Source organism: Salmo salar, chromosome ssa20, assembly GCF_905237065.1.
Source record: "Salmo salar chromosome ssa20, Ssal_v3.1, whole genome shotgun sequence".
Lineage (NCBI taxonomy): Eukaryota > Metazoa > Chordata > Actinopteri > Salmoniformes > Salmonidae > Salmo > Salmo salar.
The window spans coordinates 71,301,108-71,327,531 of record NC_059461.1 but is presented as its reverse complement, the minus strand read 5'-3'; the positions used below and the strand labels follow the sequence as shown (position 1 = coordinate 71,327,531).

General features: G+C 43.4%; 1 protein-coding gene across 6 annotated transcripts in view; it reads left to right on the top strand.

Annotated features, from left to right (window-relative positions):
* The window catches only part of LOC106581252 (CUE domain-containing protein 1), a 47,331-nt gene that overhangs the window by 12,205 nt on the left and 8,702 nt on the right, over positions 1 to 26,424 (top strand). For 3 of the 6 annotated variants that reach the window (XM_045703891.1, XM_014163188.2, XM_045703889.1), the window contains exons 2-6: positions 14,606 to 15,365; positions 21,781 to 21,908; positions 23,073 to 23,199; positions 23,991 to 24,267; positions 24,602 to 24,673. In XM_045703891.1, coding sequence (XP_045559847.1) covers positions 15,048 to 15,365; positions 21,781 to 21,908; positions 23,073 to 23,199; positions 23,991 to 24,267; positions 24,602 to 24,673 — 922 coding nt within the window. In that variant the 5' untranslated portion in view covers positions 14,606 to 15,047. Of the gene's footprint in view, positions 1 to 6,371; positions 6,825 to 11,141; positions 11,386 to 14,605; positions 15,366 to 21,780; positions 21,909 to 23,072; positions 23,200 to 23,990; positions 24,268 to 24,601; positions 24,674 to 26,424 lie in introns of those variants that run through there. The other 3 variants (XM_045703888.1, XM_045703890.1, XM_045703892.1) reach the window with 3 other exon arrangements.

The window sequence follows — 26,424 nt, the reverse complement described above, 5'->3', positions numbered from 1 at the left end:
GGCTCAAATAGCCGACCAATCAGCCTGTTACCAACCCTTAGTAAACTTCTGGGGAAAAAAAATATTTTACGGTAAACAAATTGTCAACAGAATTTCAGCATGCTTATAGGGAAGGACACTCAACAAGCACAGCACTTACTTACACAAATGACTGATGATTGGCTGAGAGAAATTGATTATTAAATGATTGTGGGGGCTGTCTTGTTAGACTTCAGTGCAGCTTTTGACATTATTGATCATAGTCTGCTGCTGGAAAAATGTATGTGTTATGGCTTTACACCCCCAGCTATAATGTGGATAAAGAGTTACTTGTCTAACAGAACACAGAAGGTGTTCTTTAATGGAAGCCTATCAAATATAATCCAGTTAGAATCAGGAATTCCCCAGGGTAGCTGTTTAGGCCCCTTGCTTTTTAAAATTTTTACTAACGACATGCCGCTGACTTTGAGTAAAGCCAGAGTTTCTATGTATGCGGATGACTCAACACTATACACGTCAGCTACTACAGCGACTGAAATGACTGCAACACTCAATAAAGAGCTGCAGTTAGTTTGAGTGGGTGGCAAGGAATAAGTTAGCCCTAAATATTTCTAAAACGTAGAGCATTGTATTTGTAACTAAACTCTAAACCTCACCTTAATATTGTAATAAATAATATGGAAATTGAGCATGCTGAGATGACTAAACTGCTTGGAGTAACACTAGATTGTAAACTGTCATGGTCAAAAAATATTGACGCAGTATTAGGTAAGATATGGTGAAGTCTGTCTATAATAAAGCGATGCTCTGCTTTCTTAACGACACTATCAACAAGGCAGTTCCTACAGGCCCTAGCTTTGTCGCACCTTGACTACTGTTCAGTCGTGTGGTCAGGTGCCACAAAAAAGGCCATAGGAAAATTGCAATTGGCTCAGAACAGGGCAGCACGGCTAGCCCTTGGATGTACACAGAGAGCTAATATTAATAATATGCATGTCAATCTCTCCTGGCTGAAAGTAGAGGAGAGATTGACTTCATCACTCCTTTTATTTATGAGAGGTATTGACATGTTGAATGGACCGAGCTGTTTGTTTAAACTACTGGCACATAGCTCGGACACCCATGTATACTCCACAAGACATGCCACGAGGTCTCTTCACAGTCCCCGAGTCTAGAACAGACTATGGGAGGCACACAGTACTACATAGAGCCATGACTACATGGAACTCTATTCCACATCAAGTAACTGACGCAAGCAGTAAAATTAGATTTAAAAAACAGATTAAAAAAACACCTTATGGAACAGCTGGGACTGTGAAGCAACACATACATTGGCACAGACGCATGCATACACTCACACACACACACACACACACTAACATGCACAATACATACACATCGATTTAATAATGTAGATATGTGGTGGAGTAGGTGTGAATGTATTGTAATGTTTTAAAATTGTATAAACTGCCTTAATTTTGCTGGACCCCAGGAAGAGTAGCTGCTACTTTGGCAATGTGATACAGTTGAAGTTGAAGTCGGAAGTTTACATACACTTAGGTTGGAGTCATTAAAACTCGTTTTTCAACCACTCCACAAATTTCTTGTTAACAAACTATAGTTTTGGCAAGTCGGTTAGGACATCTACTTTGTGCATGACACAAGTACTTTTTCCAACAATTGTTTACAGAAACATTATTTCACTTACAATTCACTGTATCACATTTCCAGTGGGTCAGAACTTTACATACACTAAGTTGACTGTGCCTTTAAACAGCTTGGAAAATTCCAGAAAATGTCATGGCTTTAGAAGCTTCTGATAGGCTAATTGACGTCATTTGAGTCAATTGGAGGTGTACCTGTGGATGTATTTCAAGGCTTGACATCATGGGAAAATCAAAATAAATCAGCCAAGACCGTAGAAAACAAATTGTAGTCCTCCACAAGTCTTTTCATCCTTGGGAGCAATTTCCAAATGCCTGAAGGTACCACGTTCATCTGTACAAACAATAGTACGCAAGTATAAACACCATGGGACCACGCACCCGTCATACCACTCAGGAAGGAGTCACGTTCTGTCTCCTAGAGATGAACGTACTTTGGTGCGAAAAGTGCAAATCAATCCCAGAACAACAGCAAAGGACCTTGTGAAGATGCTGGAGGAAACGGGTACAAAAATATCTATATCCACAGTAAAACGAGTCCTATATCGACATAACCTGAAAGGCCGCTCAGCAAGGAAGAAGCCACTGCTCCAAAACCGCCATAAAAAAGCCAGACTACAGTTTGCAGCTGCACATGGGGACAAAGATTGTACTTTTTGGAGAAATGTTCTCTTGTCTGATGAAAAATAGAACTGTTTGGCCATAATGACCATCGTTATGTTTGGAGGAAAAAGGGGGAGGCATGCAAGCCGAAGAACACCTTCCCAACCGTGAAGCACGGGGGTTGGCAGCATCATGTTGTGGGGGTGCTTTGCTGCAGGAGGGACTCGTGCATTTCACAAAATAGATGGCATCATAAGGCAGGAAAATTATGTGGATATATTGAAGCAACGTCTCAAGACATCAGTCAGGAAGTTAAAGCTTGGTCGCAAGTGGGTCTTCCAAATGGCCATTGACCCCAAGCTTACTTCCAAAGTTGTGCAAAATGGCTTAAGGACAACAAAGTCAAGGTATTGGAGTGGCCATCACAAAGCCCTGACATCAATCCTATAGACAATTTGTGGGCATAACTGAAAAAGCGTGTGCGAGCAAGGAGGACTACAAACCTGACTCAGTTACACCGGCTCTGTCAGGAGGAATGGGCCAAAATTCACCCAACTTATTGTGGAAGGCTACCCAAAACATTTGATCCAAGTTAAACAATTTAAAGGCAATGCTACCAAATACTAATTGAGTATTCTGACCCACTGGGAATGTGATGAAAGAAATAAAAGCTGAAATAAATCATTCTCTCTACTATTATTCTGACATTTCACATTCTTAAAATAAAGTGGTGATCCTAACTAACCTAAGACATGGAATTTGTGATATGATTAAGTTTCAGGAATTGTGAAACACTTTAGCCAAATACATTTAAACTCAGTTTATGTAAACTTCCGACATGAACTGTACCTAACAATATAAAATAATACACATAAAAAGGAAGAAGTTAAGAAATATTAGAATGTTATTATTGTACCCTCTAAGTGACCTAGGCCTACACTCTGGCCTATCACTTGACATGTTAATGGAACGTGTGTATGTGGTATGTAAATTATGGATCAGCAGTGTATGCCAAAGGCAAGAGTTGGGAAAGAGAACTGGGGCCTGATTGGGGTTCAACTCCACAGGAGCTGCACTTCATTCAAAATGAATGTGTGATCAAAGGCATTTGCCGTTCTGGTTCCTCCTTGTCCATTAAAACTCCATATTTCTCAGGTCCCACTGCTTACTGTGACTGCTGAAAGCCTTTGTGCTTCTGATGTGGAGGAGGCAGTTGGAGCCAGACATGTCAGACTGTGTGATTTATTACACACAACCTCGCTATCACTTGGTCTTGGCTCCTCTTCCCTGTCACTTCTGTCATCCTGTAGCCAAGATGTTGTGGTTGGCCAGGGCTGTAGGAGCAATGTGCAAATTATGCAGCGTTGTTGAATGGAACCTTTCCTTTTTTATTCCGGAAAACTCTTTTTAGGTCCTCTGAATAATGACAAAATAATCTTTAGAATCCTGTTAAATGAACTAGATCTGTCTGATACTTCTACGGAATTTACAGTTATGTGTTACGGTGTGCATGGGCGAAATTTTGGCAAATGGGACAACGTGTCTAGAAGTCTCTTGTGAATGTCTCACTCAATAATGTATTGACTGAATGTCTGTGGCACACTGTCCATACTGTCTATACACACCATTATATGCATACACATTTATATTCCGCACTCTGACATTGCTCGTTCTGATATTTCTTTCTTTTTATTTTGGGGATTTGTGTGTATTGTTAGGTATAACTGTAGTATTAGAGCTAGAGCTAAAAACATAAGCAATTCACTGCACCTGCGATAACATCTGCAAAATATGTGTACTCAACCAATAACATTTGAGTTGATCCCATATCAAGACCCCAGGTGATTGTCTCAGAGTGTTAAGCAATGACCTTTCTCTCGACAACATCTCACCCCCTCCTCGCTAAAGGCGTATCTGTCTTCTGCTTCTGTTGTGGAAGGGTTATCTCATCTGACAACTTCCTGTTTCCCATTTCCTCACAGTGATTGAGGCCCTCTCTCAGTGGCACCAAAGCCTCACCAAATCAATGGTGGCCAATTATTTCCCCAAAAACTTTATTAGGTTTCACAATAGATAACAGGCCTTATATTGTTTTTTATTGATTGCATCACATGCAATGACTTGTAGCTTTTACCCTTTTAAGGGATGGATGAGATTTGATTTAGACTACAATGCCATATAAGAGTTATTGAAAAATAATAATGCTACAAACCTAATAGCCAGGTAAATAGATGATTGCAGGGATGGTGTGCATAACAGATCACAGTGAAAATATGATTACACTGAAAGGCCTGAAACTTGTACATCAAAGCCACATGACTGAATAAATGTTATGTTTATGGATTAGTCTTCAGTACAGTCAGGCCATGGCCGGATGCTCCTATTGTAATGCTACACGATGCTCTGTTGTGCTAATGTGGATAGGGATAATGTCTGGGTCAGGCTCTGTTGAAATAGACCCTTTCTGGTTGCTTTTGGGCTCCTTTGTCAGCTGTGAAAACAAGATGAGATGGGAAGAGGTCTTGTTTGCAGAGGAGCACAGAGTCCACTCCCTGTACCATGGAATCACCCCTATTGGAAGTCTGGGGGCCACTGGGCTTGGCGCCACTGTGAGTTCATTGTGTGAGGCTAAGTTAATACACAAACTAAACGTAGACTTGGACGGATTTGAGAGTGAGGGCCACCATATAGTTTTACTTGGTACTTGGATGTATTCCCTGTGGTCCTCATGCTTCTTTAATATCTACAGATGTTTTGAACGATCAATGAATTATTTGAATCAGACTTCACTCTTATTAGTACATTATTGTATACCATTGATCTTCTGCTTCTTTATAAGCAGCTTTAGTGAGTGAGTCGGGGATGACGCTACTGCCCCAAGCACTGGATTCAAAGCCTGCTTTTCAAAATGTTGTTTTTAAGAGCTGCAGCATCTGGCTGTCGTGCTTGGCCCGCAGGCAGAATATGATCCCTTTTTTAATTCACATCATGTGCACAATCTGAGAACACTTGCTTTACCTTAGACACAGTAAAGAGAAACTAATGTGTGCATGCCGTGTGTATGTTTTTAAATTCTCAAAATAGCAATGTATGTGTGCCTGTGTGCAGCTTTTGCTGTAGCTAGGGCTGGTGCTATTAATGTATAACTGTGTAGCCTAACCGGTGGTTCTGGGTGAAGACTGTCATGAAAATAAAACTACCCCTTATAACCGTTTTATTTTTAGTGGGATGAACAGCTGACTGAAGACGGAACCGCCAGGCATTCGTGTGGATGAGTTTATTTCTGCTGTTACATGGACTCTACAAGGTGATGAAACTTTGTTGCGCCTTGCTGAAACAAGCAAGGTGTTGTAACAAACACCCCCTCCCTGCAGCAGCAGAACAGTCAGGAGCAGAGGAGGAGAAAATGAGTTTTTTATGGTGACCGCAGTCATTTGGCTGACCATTAACCGTCATCCAAAATTCCATGACCGTCGCAACCCTAGCCAGAGCCGGCTCTAAGGGATGGCAAAGCTGGGCATGGACCCCCCCAGATAGAATTTGTGCCCCCCCCCACACACAAAGTTTTGTTCCCTCATGAACATAATAAATTATATGAATTACAGTTTTGCCAATGTAGAGAACATTGTCAGGCCTGACGGTAGCGCAGACTGGGACAGCGGCTATGCTGGGTGTGTGCTCATGATCTGAGGAGGGGGATGTAATAATGTCATATTTAGTAGTTAAATATGAAGGATTATTTTTCTCAGAGGGAAAAAGTTATTCACTTTTCCAGACAGCTACAGCTAATAATAGGCTAGCTAGTAGCTACTAGCTTCGTTAAGTGTTGGTAGCGGCGAGCTGAATAATTATAGCTGGTTAATCAGCATGGATATACAAAAATGTCTGGGCACTGCCAAGAGCAACAGAGGACCATCATGTCGAGTGCGATGCCAAGCTCACATAGCAGCCTGCTGGCCCGACCACCGAGGTTGAGGATCCTAGCAGCCCACGCTGCCTGTTGACCAACAAGATCTAAACGAGCCAGGGCCTAGCACCAACAGTACGAGGGTAATGTCATAATTAGCACCTGCACCTCCGTTACCCCAGCCACTAGCACCTGACCACCTGTTGGATCTAACCAAAACTGAACCAGGGGTAGCAGAGTTTATTTGTTCTTGCAAAGTGAAATCGAACCACAGCTAGCAACAACAAATGGACTTTGCTCAGTGTTGTTCAAAGATACGGCAGGTCTTTGTCAGCAATGCCGACTGTGCTGTTGGCACTGAAACATGGATTTGTGCGAAAAGTTTGACAATTCCTTCACTCGGAAGAAAGTATAGCAGTGAACACAGATGCAGCATGTTACATCAACGAAAAGCCCAGATTGTCCAACTGGCATTTTGAGAGCGACCTAACAAGTACATTTCGTCAGGAAGGAGAATGGAATCAAGCTTCTCATGAGGTTCAACACCGCATGGAGGAGGCTGCAACTCATCTAAATAGTAAAATACAACCTTTATGGCCCTGGCCGCCATGCCAGAATTATAAATTAATTTGTTTTCCCTCACTGGTTGTTTGGCGGATAAAAAAAAAAAAGTAATGTATAGTTTAGGCATTTTGCTTTTTACTTCAATGTATCTTTTAGATTTATCTGTGATTCTTAATGTAATTTATTGCTTTTGCGGATCTAATTGCTTTTGATAGATATAGAGCTTTGCGTTATTTGACGGGTATGGGGACAATGACCATTAGTTGTGCTCTAAAATTGACAGAGCATCTAACGTTATCTTTTCATTGTGCTGACTCGTTCTGTCCATGGTTCTGAATCAGTGATTACGGTCTGTGTTGTTTTAATGTGCATATCTTGGGCTACCAGTCTGCGTGGGGCTTCTCTTCAACATTACATGTGTATATGGCTGCATGTAGCCTATATAGTTATTATTGTAGTTTAAGCTATGACGCCTGTGAGAATCCTGTCGCGCTGATCTGTGGTATGTTTCGTAGGCGCAAATGATGTGTAGCTACGGCTGCATTTTTGGATACACATGCAGTAGTGGGGCGCATATCTTGTGTAAAGCGACGGTTGTTTGATGTGTACGGCTACATTTCAGGATATTTTTGTACTTTTGAACAGTAGTAGGACCAATCTATCTTTGTGTTATTCGGGCTCTGAATCAATTTTAGGCATGTCTTCCTGGAGCTGGGTCTGGCACTAGCTGGGTCTGGCACTAGCTGGGTCTGGCACTAGCTGTAGTCTAAGTGGGTGTCTTGGATCTATCTGGCTCTCTCATGCAGATGGCTGGCATAACAGCCGTTGCATCCTGAGAGCTAATAAGGGTGAGTTTATTGTCGGGCCTTGAGAGTGGGGGAGGGGGATTTCCATCTCTGCCTTAGTCTCCCTGCCCCTCTGAAGAAAAGTGGGCCTCACTCTCTTCAAATGGCTGTTGAACACATGTGAAAGGCACAGGGCAGGACTGTGAACTAGCTGGTCTTGATGGGAGAATGAATGGCAGAGCATGGATGGAGGGAAGAGACTATAGTTAGACTAGCCAAGACTCAATGGACTTTCAGTCACGTGTCTGTGAAGATGTAGGCTTATAGAGTATTGACACGGACCGTCTTACCATTTCTGTGGGAGATTTAGTAAGGGACTACAGAGAAGATTTTCATTCTTGTGTTTTACTGCCACTTATTGAGTGTTGATTTATCATAGCTGAAATTATATTTCCTCCCGTAAATTAGAGACGTATAAATGTAGCTTTCTGGCCCTAAATAATGTGATCGTCTAGCAGCAGTGGTCAACACAGGAGATTAGAATGTCCCACCTACAGTAGGATGGCCCCAGATGGAATGCAGGGGTCTGGTTGTCATGGGGACAGACAAGCCCGGGACTCGTAATCGTGTTGGGAGATGGAGCCTACCATCTGAGAAGACTAACCCTTGAGTAATGAGATCTGTTCTCCACTACAAAGATAGGCTATTTAGAGAGGAGATGAATTTTATCATTTTTTTAATGTATTTTTCTGTTCCTACATATTGAAACCAGATTAATTAATGATCATCCCCTCCTCCATTTTCTGCTTAACTGTGTTCATGTAGGCCAGTTTAAAGGGCTCCAGCATCAAAGTGAATGACTGGCTGCATTTAGTCATTCAGAGTCTGTTGCTCCACATAGTTACTTTAGATGAGTGTAATCTATCAGATGGTGACTTCCTGGTACTCTATCGAAGGCTAATGTATTTTTTCTTCTTACCTGCTCTAGCACAGTGAATATGATGGATGGAAGGTAAGCCCAGCTCTGTTGACCAGGGCTGCGCTGCTGTTTCCTTTTTGTTCACTGTGTGTTGGGAGACAGCCACCACCACACATACAGGCCCAGGAGGACGAAGAACAATGGATTCCATGCTAAATATAGCAGGTTCTTAGGTGCAGATGAATATGGTCTTGTTGATGTGAAGAGGTCTGTGTGTGAAGGAGAGAGGAGTCCAGGGCTGGGCCTGGGTTCTGTGCTGAGATGCACACGCTTAGGCCTTGATATACATAATCAACTTTCTGCCAAAAAATATGCAGTTTTCCATAATCTTGGGCTGCTGGTACAGAAATAGGGATGATGAGCTCAAAAGAAGGAAGCTATAATATGTATTTTCGATAGGGAAGTGTTTACAAATAGGGGGCGATTTTGGTCCCATAATGCTGACAGTTATTCTACATGTATTTTTATAGCCCGGAGATGGATTAGATGCATAATTTATAATATTATCAGCATCGTTTACTGGAAAGTTGGGGGATTGATCCTTTGTAGTCATCCCTGATTGTATCCAAGCGTTTAGTAGTCATAAGGAAGAATTATTATGATGTTTTTGGCATGATAATGTGAAGACATGATAAGGTGTTCTATCATAAAGCGCTTTATCATATTGTCTGACATCCTGTTTCCTGGCTGGCCAGTGACGTCCTTGCCTGGGGAGCCCAGTGTCCCAAGCTGCCGGCGGGAAGGTAACTCGCCCTTTCAGCAGCACGTACTCTGTACGTTCGAATGTGACCTCTACAGACCAGACCAAGCTAGCTAACAAGCTTGTGTGTGCAGTACTAGTTAAAAAGACATCTTACCTTTTTGTAGTTAATCAATCCTGTAATGTCCTTAACTTAACTAGCATTAAACAAGTTAATACATTCTTCTCTAATTAAACATCTCTCTCTTTAATTTCTGAATCACGCTTGTAATGTTGTCAGAAGGCTACAGTAACCTATGTTTCAGAGGGGGATGGGCAGGTAAGGGGGATACCTAGTCAGTTGTACAACTGAATGCGTTCATCTGAAATGTGTCTTCCACATTTAACCAAACCCCTCTGAATCAGAGAGATGCGGGAGGCTGCCATAATCGACATCCACGTCTTCGGCGCCCGGGGAACAGTGGGTTAACTGCCTTGCTCAGGGGCAGAACGACTGATTTTTACCTTGTCAGCTCGGGGTTTCGATCATGCAACTTTTCAGTTACTGGCCCAGCACTCTAACCACTAGGCTACCTAGGAAGCTTACACAAACACGCGCACACACACTGCCAAATATTTTCAGCTGGCAGGCAGACGCTGCAATATGTTTCTGAGTGACAGATGAGGGCTTTGCATATGCACTTTGTTGCCATTTTTGTGGGACAAGAAAAAAATGCCTGGAACATAAAATAACATTATTAACCGGTTCCCATGCTCTTCAAATAAAGGTTATGTTCTGGAACAGTATAGATCACTTTCGTTTCCGGTTCTGATTCGGTTTATCTAATCATTTTCAGTTTTTTGGTTCTGTTCCCTGAACCGTTCCAACCCCTGGCTCCTATAAACTTGACGCTGGTGCTCATGGGTCCTGTTACAGGCTTTGGATTTACCATTTATGTTTTGAGCTTGGACTTTAGCAAGTATAGCTTGTTAGCATGTAGGACACACGGATTTGTGTCACCTCGTTGGTCAGTATGTGTTACATCTGTGCTGGTTGCCATCTCCTTGATGGGAAGGTGTTTCACCTGTGCTGGCCCAGGTGCTATTGAAGAGTAGCTGGCTTAGTGCTCCAGTTGTCTTGAGATAAGTAGAGGGTCAACACCTTTAGTTCACTCTCCCTATTTGATTTCTAGAAAAACATTCCTTTGTCTGATTTCCCAGATTTTTGTTTTGCTCCACCTTTTTGGTTTGCTTCCTGTCATCAAGTTTTGGTTTGGGTGTTTATTTTGTTTGCCTCTTCTTGATCAAATGTAGTCATGGAGGGTGTCTTTTTAGTTCCAGTTGTTGTTGTTGCTAGTCAACTTTCAGTGGACACTCCCATGAGTGTCTTTCAGAAGCCCTCCTAAAACCCACCTGTTTTGTTGGGTTGTTGTCAGTGACTCTTTTGTTAGTTCCCCTTTGTGTATGAGCAACATTTTTTGGTTTTCTTGCTGGGGAATGTAACAGTCCTTTTACATGGAAATGGCCTGCCTTCCCTCTGACTGTCTACTGCAGAGAGGATGCACAGGACACCAGGTGAAACTTAGTTATGTGCAGCACTGGTTTCAATTGTCCTCTTGAACAATGCCTTTTGAGATTAGGTGCCTTCCTTGGGATAATCCACTTAACAGCAAAGTTTCCACAACCGTGAGAAGACCCGCTGTCTCAGTCTCACACGCACACACTATCATCAGTGCCAAGGCAAGATGACCCTGTTTACATCAGAGCCAGTCTCCATGTAAAAGAGAGGAGGGCGAAGTGACGGACTCTGTCTGTGCTGCTGGACGGGGCCTGGCACTGCCATGTGGGTTGGGCTGGCACTGGATGCATTGTTCCCCCATCGTAGCCAGGGATTTCTCTTCCCAGCACTACAGAGAAGAGGGAGGGAGGGCGGGCGGGCGGGCGGGCAAGGGGGAGAGTAGTGATAGCTATTAGCCAGAGCATCGAAGGACACTCCAGTTCCTCAGAGGACCCTTACATTTTTGGAATTCTGTTTTTTTTCCCTCTTCCCCCTGGCCCCTTTCTTGTAATGTAAACCAGGATGAGGTAAATTCAGGTACTTGGACCCAGAGATGACTCCTAGCTATAGTCCTAGTCAGGGATTCTGGCACTTGTCAGGGATTCTGTGAACTAAACCGTCACTGCAACTCTGCTCCCTGTTTCAACTGTGGAAAGGTAACCTGAAGGTAAAGGATCTTGTTTCCTATTCTAGTGTTTCACTCTACGTAGCATAAACTTCTAGAACTAGCAATGTAAATACACTACATGGCTGCTCGTCGAACATCTCATTCCAAAATCCTGGGTATTAATATGGAGTTGGTTCCCCCTTTGCTACTATAACAGCCTCCACTCTTCTGGGAAGGCTTTCCACTAGATGTTGAATCATTGCTGCGGGGACTTGCTTCCATTCAGCCACAAGAGCATTAGTGAGGTTGGGCACTGATGTTGGGCGATTAGTCCTGGCTCGCGGTTGGCATTCCAATTCATCCCAAAGGTGTTCTATGGGGTTGAGGTTAGGGCTCTGTGCAGCCCAGTCAAGTTCTTCCACACCGATCTCGACAAACCATTTCTGTATGGATCTCGCTTTGTGCACTGGGGCATTGTCATACTGAAACAGGAAAGGGCCTTCCCCAAACTGTTGCTACAAAGTTGGAAGCACAGAATTGTCTAAAATGTCATTGTAAGCTGTAGAGTTAATATTTCCCTTCACTGGAACTAAGGGGCCTAGCCCGAACCATGAAAAACAACCCCAGACCATTATTCCTCCACCAAACTTTACAGTTGGCACTATGCATTGGGGCAGGTAGCGTTCTCCTGGCATCCGTCAAACCCACATTCGGAATGCCAGATGGTGAAGCGTGATTCATCACTCAAGAGAATGCGTTTCCACTGCCCCAGAGCCAATGCTTGACATTGCGCATAGTGATCTTAGGCTTGTGTGCGGCTGCTTGGCCATGGAAAGCCATTTCATGAAGCTCTAGACGAACAGTTCTTGTGCTGACGTTGCTTCCAGAGGCAGTTTGGAACTCGGTAGAGAGTGTTGCAACCGAGGATAGACAATTTTTACGGGCTACACGCTTCAGCACTCGGTGGTCCCGTTCTGAGGTTGTGTGGCTACCACTTTGTGGCTGAGCCATTGTTGCTCCTAGACGTTTCCACTTCACAATAACAGCACTTAAAGTTGACCAGGGCAGCTCTAGCAGGGCAGAAATGGTATGACCTGACTTGTTGGATAGGTGGCATCCTATGACAGTTCCACGTTGAAAGTCACTGAGCTCTTCAGTACGGGCCATTCTACTGCCAATGGTTGTCTATGTTGATTGCATGGCTGTGTGCTCAATTTTATACACCTGTCAGCAATGGGTGTGGCTGAAATAGCTGAATCCACTAATTTGAAGGGGTGCCCACATACTTTTGGCCATGTAGTGTATGTATCAAGTTCGACTCCAGGAAACAACCAGATGTTTGGTTTCCGAGAACCCATGTTAACGTGTAGCCTAGGTGTGAGCTCCCATAACAACTCAAAGGTTCAGAATTTGACATTACCCTTTGCCAAGGGGTTTTAAACATGTGTCCAGCTTGCTAATAATCACCTAAATGAAAGCTCGACAGTTAGGGAGCAAAAATGATAGAGGACAATTTGTTTGCAAGTTTTTTGCTGATGTTGATGGCAAGGAAATATAACCCGTTTTCAGTGCGGCCCTACAGACCTCGTTGAAGGCAGCCCCCGGGGAAAAATGAATATGAAATCCCTGGCCTAGACTCTGAGAATCTGACAGAAGGTCTGCAACTGAATGTAGGCTTAAACCAGGCTAACAGTTGTGGAATAGGGCATTTTTGTAAGCTCCATCAAGCATGGCAGACCATGGAGTGCATGTCAGCCAATGCTCAACATCCAGAGAGCTAGTAGATGGCCAGTCGGAAGGTCAATAGGTCACAGACTAGTATGTTGCATGATACCTAATGTTCAAGCCATTGGTTTAGAATGGGTCTGAGCTCAAAACTTTTTGAAACGGACTGTTTGGAGTTTCCCTTGATATTCATCTGACACGTTTCTGTGGTGCCTTTTTGAAAAACTGTCCACGCATTCGCTTTAGTGGTGGATTAATGGTTAAATGGAAAGAATTTCACAGTGGTTTGAATGCCATGAAAGGAATATCTGTTTGTGTCAATGTCAAGTGAATCCCCAGTAAAAATCCATTCACTTATGTCCATGTATTGTTTGCTGGTTATGAAAAACCAGTCCATCAGTTGAGTAGTCCAAGGTCACCAGACACATTGACCCCTCTTTGACTCTACCAGGCTTAATTCTCGCAAGGTCCTTCAATTGTGTCAGAGAGAAAAAAAGGGACAGCTAAGCAAGCCCATGCTAAATGCATCACAGATCTTCATGTGGGTAATCCTCATTGACCAATGGCACCTTGCTTTGCTCTTGCGGCATGTTTTTTTTTTTTCCTGCTCTCGAGCGCTTGTCCTGGTTTGTGGTGGCTGGCTGGTTCTGGTTGGTTTTCTGCTGCAGCTGTCACTCCCTCCATGTCCTTACCCAGCTGTTCCAGTAGCATCTCAGTCAGTCAGTGGTCTAGTTGGTCTCATAGATGTCCATTAGACTAATCTGCCATGGCCTGATGTCGTCCAAAGTAAGCTGGGGGTTAAGCTGGGCACCAGTTTGTGCTCGTTGTATAGATTAGTGTGTGTGGTGCTCGTCCCCCCCTGCTTGGCACACAAATTCATGGCGTCTGTTAGCAGCAGCTTGGCCATCCATCCTACTTTCTCTGGACTGGATGTGTGTAGGCCAATGTTTGGGTTCCTCCTTCAGGCCTGGTTGGCAGAACGTTTGTTCCTCTATGGCTCTTATTTGGCTCTGGGAGAAAGAAACAGGCTTTGTTTTAGAAACTGGAAAGTGAGACTGCAACTGTATATCCTAGCCTTGTTGGATTATAGGCGTATAACGTAATTCAAAATATGATATTCTCCTACAGTGCTGGCCATGTAAAGTTTCACCTTTTCATTCAAATGCCGACTGTTTAGTCTACAGACGTTGTCTGGGTTGCCATGGTAATGCCTGGCAAGGTTGAGCAGAAAGGCGGAGTGGGGACGCAGTCCATCTTTCCCCATGAGACACCCTCTTGGACAAGGCCATGTCAAATCTTGTGGAACCATGTCAGCTTTCCCTATTCTATTTCAATGGCTCTGGGGCTGTAGCCTTTTAGCCTGTAGTTGTATTGAGCCTAGGTGCTTTATTGGGATTGGAGCCTAGGTGATTTCTTCTCAGTAGAGCCTAGGTGATTGCTTCTGTGTAGAGCCTAGGTGCCTGTTAATTAAAGGAGCAATTAACTGTGCGTATTACAGAAACATGGTAGCTTTGCTAACGCGTTCATACCCCCCCCCTCCTTATCTCCCTCTCAGGTGCTGACTGTTTTAGACCAGAGATGCAGGTCCCCCAATTTGGTGCTCCTCGGACCTGAAACTGGTGACGGGACTGAGGAGTGGACACAAACCAAAGACCCCCTTCTCTACAGCCAGCCGTGTTGGATGCGGCTGAATAACAAGCTGAGGAAGAGAAAAAGAAAGGGCATTCGATTCTTCCACTCCATTCAGAGGACTGCCATCCATGTGGTGGTATGATGAGACTGTAAGTCAGGAGAAACACATTCAGACGGGAGCGGAGTGTTAAAGGGAGAGAAAGAAAGAAAGAAAGAAAGAAAGAAAGAAAGAAAGAAAGAAAGAAAGAAAGAAAGAAAGAAAGAAAGAAAGAAAGAAAGAAAGAAAGGTAGAGGATTAAGGGTGCGAGGTGAGTGTCTAGGTGCCCTCCTAACCTCTAGGTGGTAGTACCAGTCAGGGCAGCAAGATGACCAGCCTGTTCAGGCGCAGCAGCAGTAATGGAGGCTCCAGGGGAGGTGGAGGAGGAGGGGGAGGCAGTGGTGGTTCCACCCCAGGAGATCTCAACAACAGCCGGCCTAACCGACAAGTCCGGCGCCTGGAGTTCAACCAGGCCATGGAGGACTTCAAGATCATGTTCCCCACCATGGATTACGAGGTAATCGAGTGTGTCCTGCGTTCCAACAACGGGGCGGTAGACGCCACCATCGACCAGCTCCTTCAGATGAGTATCGACGGAGAGGGATCAGATGACAGCTCTGACTCCGATGACAGCATCCCAACAGAGGTCAGTCAGTGCAGGGTCACTGACTCTCTTCATTTAAAAAAATTAATAAAAATGCCTTTAACTCAGTGCGGATGTTGACTGTAATCCATAGCTTCTAGTTGGGGTGTGTACGTACGGTCACTGTGGGGGCAAGGTCGTCAATGCACTTATTAATGAAGTCGGTGACTGATGTGGTAAACTCATCAATGTTATCGGATGAATCCCGGAACATATTCCAATCTGTGCTAGCAAAACAGTCCTGTAGCATAGAATCCGCTTCATCGGACCACTTCCATATTGAACGAGTCACTGGCACTTCCTGTTTGAGTTTTTGCTTGTAAGTAGGAAGCAGAAGGATAGAGTTATGGTCTGATTTGCCAAAGGGAGGGCAAGGAAGGGCCTTGTATGCATTTCTGTTTGTGGAATTAAGATCTAGAGTTTTGTTACCTCTAGTTGCACAGGTGACATGCTGGTAAAAATTGTTAAACGGATTTAAGTTTCCCTGCAGTAAAATCACCGGCCATGAGAAATGCTGCCTCTGAATGTGCGTTTTCTTGTTTGCTTACGGCCCTATGCAGCTCGTTGAGTGAGGTCTTTATGCCAGCATCGGTTTGTGGTGGTAAATAGATAGCTACGAAAAATATGGATGAGAACTCTTTTGGTAAATAGTATGGTCTGCAGTTTAGCAGGTATTCTAACTCAGCCAAGCAAACCTTGAGACTTCCTTAACATTAGAGCTCACCCACCAGCTGTTGTTAACAAAGCGACACACCCATCATCCCTTCGTCTTACTCGAGTTTGCAGTCCGGTCTTGATGATGCATAGAAAAACAAGAAAGATGTATATTCATGTACTCAATCAGCCACAACTCTGGGAAACGTAGGATTTTACAGTTTTTCAGGTCCTGTTGATAGGATAGTCTCGAACGGATCTCATCCAGTTTGTTCTCCAGTGTTGCACGTTTGCCAGTTGAATAGAGGGCAGTGGTTGTCTATTTGCTCGCCGACCTAGTCATGTCAGAGTTCTGGCTCGCCTGCCTCTCTTTCACCACAGCTTCCTTTCGAGTCCCGGGGATTAGGGTCTGGTCCGGAGTAAGCAGAACATAGAAATGTTTGTCCAAATCGAGGTTAGTGATTGTTGTTCTGATGTCCCAAAGTTTTTGTTCATAGGAAATGATAGTAGAGACCTTATGTACAAAAAAAGTTAAGATCAGCTTAAAAAACACATGACATAGCAGAATTGGCCAGGAGCACGTAAGACGGATGCTATCCACTGCATTGTTATCATGTTGGACGTAAAATACAGTAAAAAACAGTAAAAAAAATAAAAATACTGTAAAAAAAAAAGTTGGACGGGATCCACATTTTCATACTGTCATACCCTTTCTGTACCATACTGTCTGTACCATATTGTCATACCCTTTTTGTACTGTACCATACTGTACCATACCGTCATACCCTTTCTGTACCATACTGTCTGTACCATATTGTCATACCCTTTTTGTACTGTACCATACTGTACCATACCATCATACCCTTTCTGTACCATACTGTCTGTACCATACTGTCATACCCTGTCTGTACCATACTGCCTGTACCATACCATACTGTCGTACCCTTTCTGTACCATATTGTCTGTACCATACCATACTGTCGTACCTTGTTTGTACCATATTGTACCATACTGTCTGGACCATACCATACTGTCTTACCCTTTCTGTATCATACTGTCTGTACCGTACCATACTGTCATGCCCTTTCTGTACCATACTGTCTGCCATACCATACCATACTGTCATACTGTTTCTGTTAGAGGTCGACCGATTATGATTTTTCAACGCCGATACCGATTATTGGAGGGCCAAAAAACCCCGCTACCGATTAATCGGCCGGTTGTTATTATGGGTTTTTTAATATGTGTATATATATATATACATACACACACACACACACACACACACAGCTCTGAAGTGACAACGATACTGAAGAGTCTGCTTAGGAGACAAATACTCTCAACTGTTTGAATAATAAAAATAGAGTTTAAGTTACCTGTGATGATGAATGCTGAAAACAAAAACTGTAATTTCTATATGCAGGAAATCCTATTTTAATAATGGGCATGGTAAGAATTGACTACCAAAGTGTGAGTCATAATTCCCATGACACCTTCTAGCAACATCTGAAAAGCGGTTCCTTCATTTATTCCATAGGATATTTTTAGATTAACTTAAAAAAAGGTCTGTGTTTGGTTTAGGCTTACATCACCTTGCCAATTTTATAACTGTGTAGATATCCATAGGATATAACTCTGATCAATATAAGTGTAGATAAATGTTTTTGTAGAGTGGATTTATGAAAATATGTTGACAAACGTTACCTAGTGAGATTTACACGGGTATCAAAACGCCGAGGCGGTTTAAGCACAAAACACAGACCTTATTTGAAGTAGATCAAGACATTCTCTATGGAAGACATGAACGGTAAAATAACGAAGGAACCCCTTTCAAGTTCAGCCGCAAGTTATTACAGGAATTATGACGCGTCGACTATTTCTCTCTAAACCATATACCTTTGACTATTACGAGCCTGCTGCTGCCTACCACCGCTCAGACTGCTCTATCAAATATCAAATCATAGACTTAACTATAATAAACCTTAGGTCATTAATATGGTCAAATCCGGAAACTATCATCTCGAAAACATTATTCTTTCAGTGACATACGGAACCGTTCCGTATTTTATCTAACGGGTGGCATGCATAAGTCTAAATATTCCTGTTACATCGCACAACCTACAATGTTATTTCATAGTTCCGTAAAATTCTGGCAAATTAGTTCACAACGAGCCAGATTCTGTATACCCTGATTCTGCGTGCAACGAACGCAAGAGAACTGACACAATTTCACCTGGTTAATATTGCCTGCTAACCTGTATTTCTTTTAGCTAAATATGCAGGTTTAAAAAGATATACTTCTGTGTATTGATTTTAAGAAAGGCATTGATGTTTATGGTTAGGTACAGTCGTGCAACGATTGTGCTTTTTTTTTCGCAAATGCACTTTTGTTAAATCATCCCCGTTTGGCGAAGTTGGCTGTCTTTGTTAGGAAGAAATAGTCTTCACAGTTCACAACAAGCCAGGCGGCCCAAACTGCTGCATATACCCTGACTCTGTTTGCAAGAGAAGTGACACATTTTCCCTAGTTAAAAGAAATTCATGTTAGCAGGCAATATTAACTAAATATGCAGGTTTAAAAATATATACTTGTGTATTGATTTTAAGAAAGACATTGATGTTTATGGTTAGGTACACATCGGAGCAAAGACGGTCCTTTTTCGCGAATGCGCACCACATCGATTATATGCAAAGCAGGACAGGCTAGATAAACTAGTAATATCATCAACCATGTGTAGTTAACTAGTGTTTATGATTGATTGATTGTTTTTTTATAAGATAAGTTTAATGCTAGCTAGCAACTTACCTTGGCAACGTAAAGCAGGTGGTTAGAGCGTTGGGCTAGTTAACGTAAGGTTGCATCCCCAAGCTGACAAGGTAAAAATCTGTCGTTCTGCCCCTGAACAAGGCAGTTAACCCACCGTTCCTAGGCCGTCATTGAAAATAAGAATGTGTTCTTTAACTGACTTGCCTAGTTAAATAAAGGTTTTTTTAAAAAATACCAAAAATACCGATTACCGATTGTTACGAAAACTTGAAATCGGCCCTAATTAATCGGCCATTCCGATTAATCGGTCGACCTCTAGTTTCTGTACCATACCATACTGTCATACCCTTGCTGTACCATACTGTCTGTACCATACTATACTGTCATACCCTTTCTGTGCCATACCATACTGTCATACCCTTTCTCTACTGTACCATACTGTCATACCCTTTTTGTACCATACTGGCTATACCATACCATACTGTCATAACCTTTCTATACCATACTGTCATAACCTTTCTGTACCATACTGTCTGTACCATACCATACTGTCATACCCTTTCTGTACCATACCGTCTGTACCATACCATACTGTCATACCCTTTCTGTACCATACTGTCTGTACCATACCATACTGTCATACCCTTTCTGTACCATACTGTCTGTGCCATACCACACTTTACCATACTGTCATACCCTTTCTGTACCATACTGTCTGTACCATACTGTACTGTATCATACTGTCATACCCTTTCTGTACCATACTGTCTGTACCATACTGTACTGTATCATACTGTCATACCCTTTCTGTACCATACTGTCAGTACCATACCATACTCTATCATACTGTCATACCCTTTCTGTACCATAGTGTCTGTACCATACCATACTGTATCATACTGTCATACCCTTTTTGTACCATACTGTCTGTACCATACTGTCTGTACCATACCATACTGTATCATACTGTCATACCCTTTCTGTATCATACTGTCTGTACCATACCATACTGTATCAAACTGTCATACCCTTTCTGTACCATACCATACTGTATCATACTGTCATACCCTTTCTGTACCATACTGTCTGTACCATACCATACTGTATCATACTGTCATATCCTTTCTGTACCATACCATACTGTCATATCCTGTCTGTACCATACCATACTGTCACAACCTTTCTGTACCATACTGTCTGTACCATACCATACTGTCATTCCCTTTCTGTACCATACTGTCTGTACCATACCATACTGTCATATCCTTTCTGTACCATATTGTATCATACTGTCATACCCTTTCTGTACCATACTGTCTGTACCATACCATACTGTCATATCCTTTCTGTACCATACTGTCTGTACCATACCATACTGTCATATCCTTTCTGTACCATACTGTCTGTACCATACCATACTGTCGTACCCTTTCTGTACCATACTGTCTGTACCATACTGTCATACCCTTTCTGTACCATACTGTCTGTACCATACTGTCATAACCTTTCTGTACCATACCGTCTGTACCATACCATACTGTCATATCCTTTCTGTACCATACTGTCTGTACCATACCATACTGTCGTACCCTTTCTGTACCATACTGTCTGTACCATACTGTCATATCCTTTCTGTACCATACTGTCTGTACCATACCATACAGTCATATCCTTTCTGTACCATACTGTCTGTACCATACCATACTGTCGTACCCTTTCTGTACCATACTGTCTGTACCATACCATACTGTCATAACCTTTCTGTACCATACCATACTGTCATATCCTTTCTGTACCATACTGTCTGTACCATACTGTCATACTCTTTCTGTACCAAACTGTCTGTACCATACTGTCATATCCTTTCTGTACCATACTGTCTGTACATACTGTCATACTCTTTCTGTACCATACTGTCTGTACCATACTGTCATATCCTTTCTGTACCATACTGTCATATCCTTTCTGTACCATACTGTCTGTACCATACTGTCATACTCTTTCTGTACCATACTGTCTGTACCATACCATACTGTCATACTCTTTCTGTACCATACTGTCTATACAATAACATATGGTCATATCCTTTCTGTAACATACTGAGGTATATAGTATTACCGGAAGTGCCCACAAAGGACGCTATATCTTAAATAAAATAAATTGGGCAACATGGATCTTGATCCAGGAAAGGGATGGATTTGTTTCTGCTGTAACCAAGAAGCTTGATCTAGCCACATAGCTAGCAAGTTAGCAAACCAAATGCATAGCTGGATCCCTGAGCTGGATGTCATTTATTTGGCACATCTATGATAGTTAACTTATAGTTAGTTATAAGCAGTGGCGTAGCATGCGCTGACGGTATGATTTTCGGTATTGAAAAGCATACCATCTGTATATCACCGAAGCTCAGTGCCAAAAAAATGTATTTAGGAAATATGTTCCCAAGTATTCCCACGCATATATAGAAAGACATATGTGATCATATCCCAACTGTAATAAAGGTTTGAAATAATTCTGTTTTTGTCAAATACTATATCTGTTTGGGATTCTTGCGGTTAATTTGCAGTCTACAAATTATTTATAACTATGTTCCAACCGTCTGCTCAAGGAAAAATGGGCCCATGGCTGAATGTAATTGGGGACCGCTGGTCCACATCCTCTGCTGGCCTATTGGCCTCGCTCCCTCCCCTCCTGTTCCCCTCCTGTCCAATAATAAATAATACATTATGTACCACTACCACACACAGAAAAGAAAGGAACTGCAACCCATCTCATCTCACTAGAATATAAATAGTAAAGGCAGCACTAATGCCTAAAAGTAATGCTGTTTGTGTGCTCCAGTTACCGTATCAGACACTAACCCAACCAGCTTCTTTCTTAAAACTGAAATGATTTATCTTACTGACATGACTGATTTTAAATGGATAAATGTGTATGAATGTTATTGATCAGGGACATGCTCTATCTTTCTCTTGGTCTCCTCCATTCCCGGGCCAGGTTCTGGAGCGGACATTAGAACCGGACAGTTCTGACGAGGAACCGCCTCCTGTCTACTCACCGCCCACTTATGACATGCACATCTATGACAGGAAGTACCCAGAGGCCCCGCCCACTCCTCCACCAAGGTAAATTGTCATACTATCAGAGGAGGCTGGAGGGAAAGAGCTATAGGAGGTCAAGCTCATTGTAATGACTGGAATGGAAAGAATTGTGTCAAACACATTGTTTTGATGTGTTTGGTACCATTCCATTTATTCCATTCCAGCCAATACAATGAGCCTGTCCTCCTATATATCCTCCCACCAGCCTCCTCTGTACTGTACTATACTATACAGTTCAACAGATCTAAGCATTGCCCGGAGTGGTAATCCTTTAATCCTGTATAGAATATGTGCATCTCAAACATGAACACTGATTACTTTATGAAAGGGAGGAAGGAAGGAGATGTGTGTTTTAAAAAACCCAACAGGACCTTTTGTTCACATGCAATCCCCTAGCCTGTACTCTTTTTAAAGCCCAGAGGAAGTGTTCCTATGGGGCCCTGGGATTTACATGCTCTGAATTAGGAGCAGGGGTCTGTTGATGTCACAGCTGACCACATGCTCTTATTGTTAGTCAATGCTCCGCCTGGTGGCCGTTTTAAGAACTGTGTGTGTGTGTGTGTGTGTCTCTCTCTCACTGGACCAGTTAATAACAAACCTCCATGTATTTGAATTTGCTTCAAGCCCAGGAGTCTATGATTCAAGATCATGTCCACATTTCTTCTGCTTCACACCACCAGCTAAGAGATTCAGTTATCAAATCAAATTTTGTCACATACACATGGTTAGCAGATGTTAATGCGAGTGTCGCGAAATGCTTGTGCTTCTAGTTCCAACAGTGCAGTAATATCTAAAAATTCCCCAACAACTACCTAATACACACACATCTAAAGGGGTGAATTAGAATATGTACATGCAAGTATATGGATGAGCGATGGCCGAGCAGCATAGGCAAGATACAATAGATGGTATAAAATACAGTATATTAAAGTGGCATTATTTAGAAGTCAGTTATTGATTTCTTGGACTGTACAAAGTAATGTGTTAAATGTGGTGACTGCTGCTCAAAGATGATTTATTGTAAAGACAAATAGACATGAATTATTATTTGTGTTTTCATGCATTGCTTACTTTTCACAGCATCAGTACGCAATGTATGATGTGTGCATTTAGTTTAATTCTAGTATGACATGGCATATGAATCTCTATCTAGTCTGACCCTAACCTTTTGACCCTTGTCTGACCTAGGTTCGAGGCTCAGCCACCTCCAGGTCACCGGCAGGTCCGCAGCTACAGGAACTGGAATCCGCCATTGCTTGGCAACCTTCCAGATGATTTCCTGCGGATCCTGCCACAGCAACTGGACAGTATACAGGTACACATGAAGAAAACCACACACAAAAAAACATTAACACTATGACATTTTTTACCCTTTTTTCTCCCCAATTTCATGGTATCCAATTGGTAGTTACAGTCTTGTCTCATCCCTGCAACTCCCGTATGGACTTGGGAGAGGCGAAGGTCGAGAGCCGTGCGTCCTCCGAAACACAACCCAGCCAAGCCGCACTGCTTCTTGATACAATGTTGATGTGTGATACAATGTGACGGAGGAAACACCGTACAACTGGCGACCGTGTCAGCATGCACTGCTCCTGGCCCGCCACAGGAGTTGCTAGTGCGCTATGGGACAAGGACATCCCTGCTGGCCAAACCCTCCCCTAACCCGGACAACGCTGGGCCAATTGTGCGCCGCTCCATGGGTCTCCCGGTTGTGGCCGGGAGCCTGGACTTGAACCCAGAATCTCTAGTGGCACAGCTAGCACTGCAGTGCCATAGACCTCTGCACCACTCGGGAGGCCCCTATTTATTTACTTTATTTTTTACCTTTATTTAACTAAGCAAGTCAGTTAAGAACAAATTCTTATTTACAATGACGGCCTAGGAACAGTGGATTAACTGCCTTGTTCAGGGGCAGAACAACAGATTTTTACCTTGTCAGCTCGGGGATTCGATCTTCCAACCTTTTGGTTACTAGTCCAACACTCTAACCACTAGGCTACCTGCCGCCCCATAATGACATCATCATTAACAGCAGAGTGACATCCTGCTTACAGAAATCAATAGCAACTAAATTAAACCTCTCTTTCTCCATCTCTCCTCCTCTAGGGCTCACAGAGCAGTCTGTCCCAGCCTTCTTCCTCCTCTCTGTCATCCATCGCCCAGCGGACGGCCCAGGGAGGTATCTCAAGGCCAGGGGCTGGTGGAGCTCTAGGGGCCCCTGGAGGGCCAGGCGGTGCCGAGGGCGTGGAGGGGGCAGGCACGGAGCAAGAGCGTAAACTGAAACAGTACCTGGATGATGAGCGCATCGCCCTGTTCCTCCAGAACGAGGAGTTCATGAGGGAACTGCAGCGCAACCGCGAGTTCCTCGTCGCCCTGGAGAGAGGTGTGTGTGTGTGTGTGTGTGTGTGTGTGTGTGTGTGTGTGTGTCACACACAGATATGCATACATGGTCACCTGCATGATATACTTTAACACACTGAATACATGTTCAGGACACAGTAGGCTAGTACAGTAGTCAAGTTTATGCTTTCTACAGAGCAAGTCAGCCACTGTTGAAAATGCTCCTCTCTCTTTCATGATATGCTAGTTGCAAAGTCCCTTTTGTATCTTATGATGCTTCATCCTACAATAGTATACATTTGGGAACCATGTCCCACTTCATAAATGTTTCTTAGTGTCCTGTATTGCATCATAACATCCAGCTCTCTCTGTTTTAGATCGCTTGAAGTATGAATCAAAGAAATCCAAGTCCAATCATTCATCCTCTTACATGGAGAATTCCACAGCAGGTAGATATCATTCATAAGTTTCACCAGTAAATGTGGGTGTGCATTCTTATTCAAACACACAATAGGCCTACACATTTCAATGACTTGGTTTGTTTTGATAACTTCACTTCATCACATCCCATATCTAACCACCTATCTTTATCACTTGCTAAGACTGGGTTTGGTGAAATCTTCTCCAAGTAGTTGTTGACACGATAAATAGCTTTCTCTGGAGTGATGAATTTAGTATTTTATTAGGATCCCCAATTAGCCACTGCCAGGAAACAGTAATATACACTGCTCAAAAAAATAAAGGGAACACTTAAACAACACAATGTAACTCCAAGTCAATCACACTTCTCTGAAATCAAACTGTCCACTTAGGAAGCAACACTGATTTACAATACATTTCACATGCTGTTGTGCAAATGGAATAGACAGCAGGTGGAAATTAATGGCAATTAGCAAGACACCCCCAATAAAGGAGTGGTTCTGCAGGTGGTGACCACAGACCACTTCTCAGTTCCTATGCTTCCTGGCTGATGTTTTGGTCACTTTTGAATGCTGGCGGTGCTTTCACTCTAGTGGTAGCATGAGACGGAGTCTACAACCCACACAAGTGGCTCAGGTAGTGCAGCTCATCCAGGATGGCACATCAATGCGAGCTGTGGCAAGAAGGTTTGCTGTGTCTGTCAGCGTAGTGTCCAGAGCATGGAGGCGCTACCAGGAGACAGGCCAGTACATCAGGAGACGTGGAGGAGGCCGTAGGAGGGCAACAACCCAGCAGCAGGACCGCTACCTCCACCTTTGTGCAAGGAGGAGCAGGAGGAGCACTGCCAGAGCCCTGCAAAATGACCTCCAGCAGGCCACAAATGTGCATGTGTCTGCTCAAACGGTCAGAAACAGACTCCATGAGGGTGGTATGAGGGCCCGACGTCCACAGGTGGGGGTTGTGCTTACAGCCCAACACCGTGCAGGACGTTTGGCATTTGCCAGAGAACACCAAGATTGGCAAATTCGCCACTGGCACCCTGTGCTCTTCACAGATGAAAGCAGGTTCACACTGAGCACATGTGACAGACGTGACAGAGTCTGGAGACACCGTGGAGAACGTTCTGCTGCCTGCAACATCCTCCAGCATGACAGGTTTGGCGGTGTGTCAGTCATGGTGTGGGGTGGCATTTCTTTGGGGGGCCGCATAGCCCTCCATGTGCTTGCCAGAGGTAGCCTGACTGCCATTAGGTACCGAGATGAGATCCTCAGACCCCTTGTGAGACCATATGCTGGTGCGGTTGGCCCTGGTTTCCTCCTAATGCAAGACAATGCTAGACCTCATGTGGCTGGAGTGTGTCAGCAGTTCCTGCAAGAGGAAGGCATTGATGCTATGGACTGGCCCGCCCGTTCTCCAGGCCTGAATCCAATTGAGCACATCTGGGACATCATGTCTCGCTCCATCCACTAACGCCACGTTGCACCACAGACTGTCCGGGAGTTGGCGGATGCTTTAGTCCAGGTCTGGGAGGAGATCCCTCAGGAGACCATCCGCCACCTCATCAGGAGCATGCCCAGGCGTTGTAGGGAGGTCATACAGGCACGTGGAGGCCACACACACTACTGAGCCTCATTTTGACTTGTTTTAAGGACATTACATCAAAGTTGGATCAGCCTGTAGTGTGGTTTTCCACTTTAATTTTGAGTGTGACTCCAAATCCAGACCTCCATGGGTTGATAAATTGGATTTCCATTGATTATTTTTGTGTGATTTTGTTGTC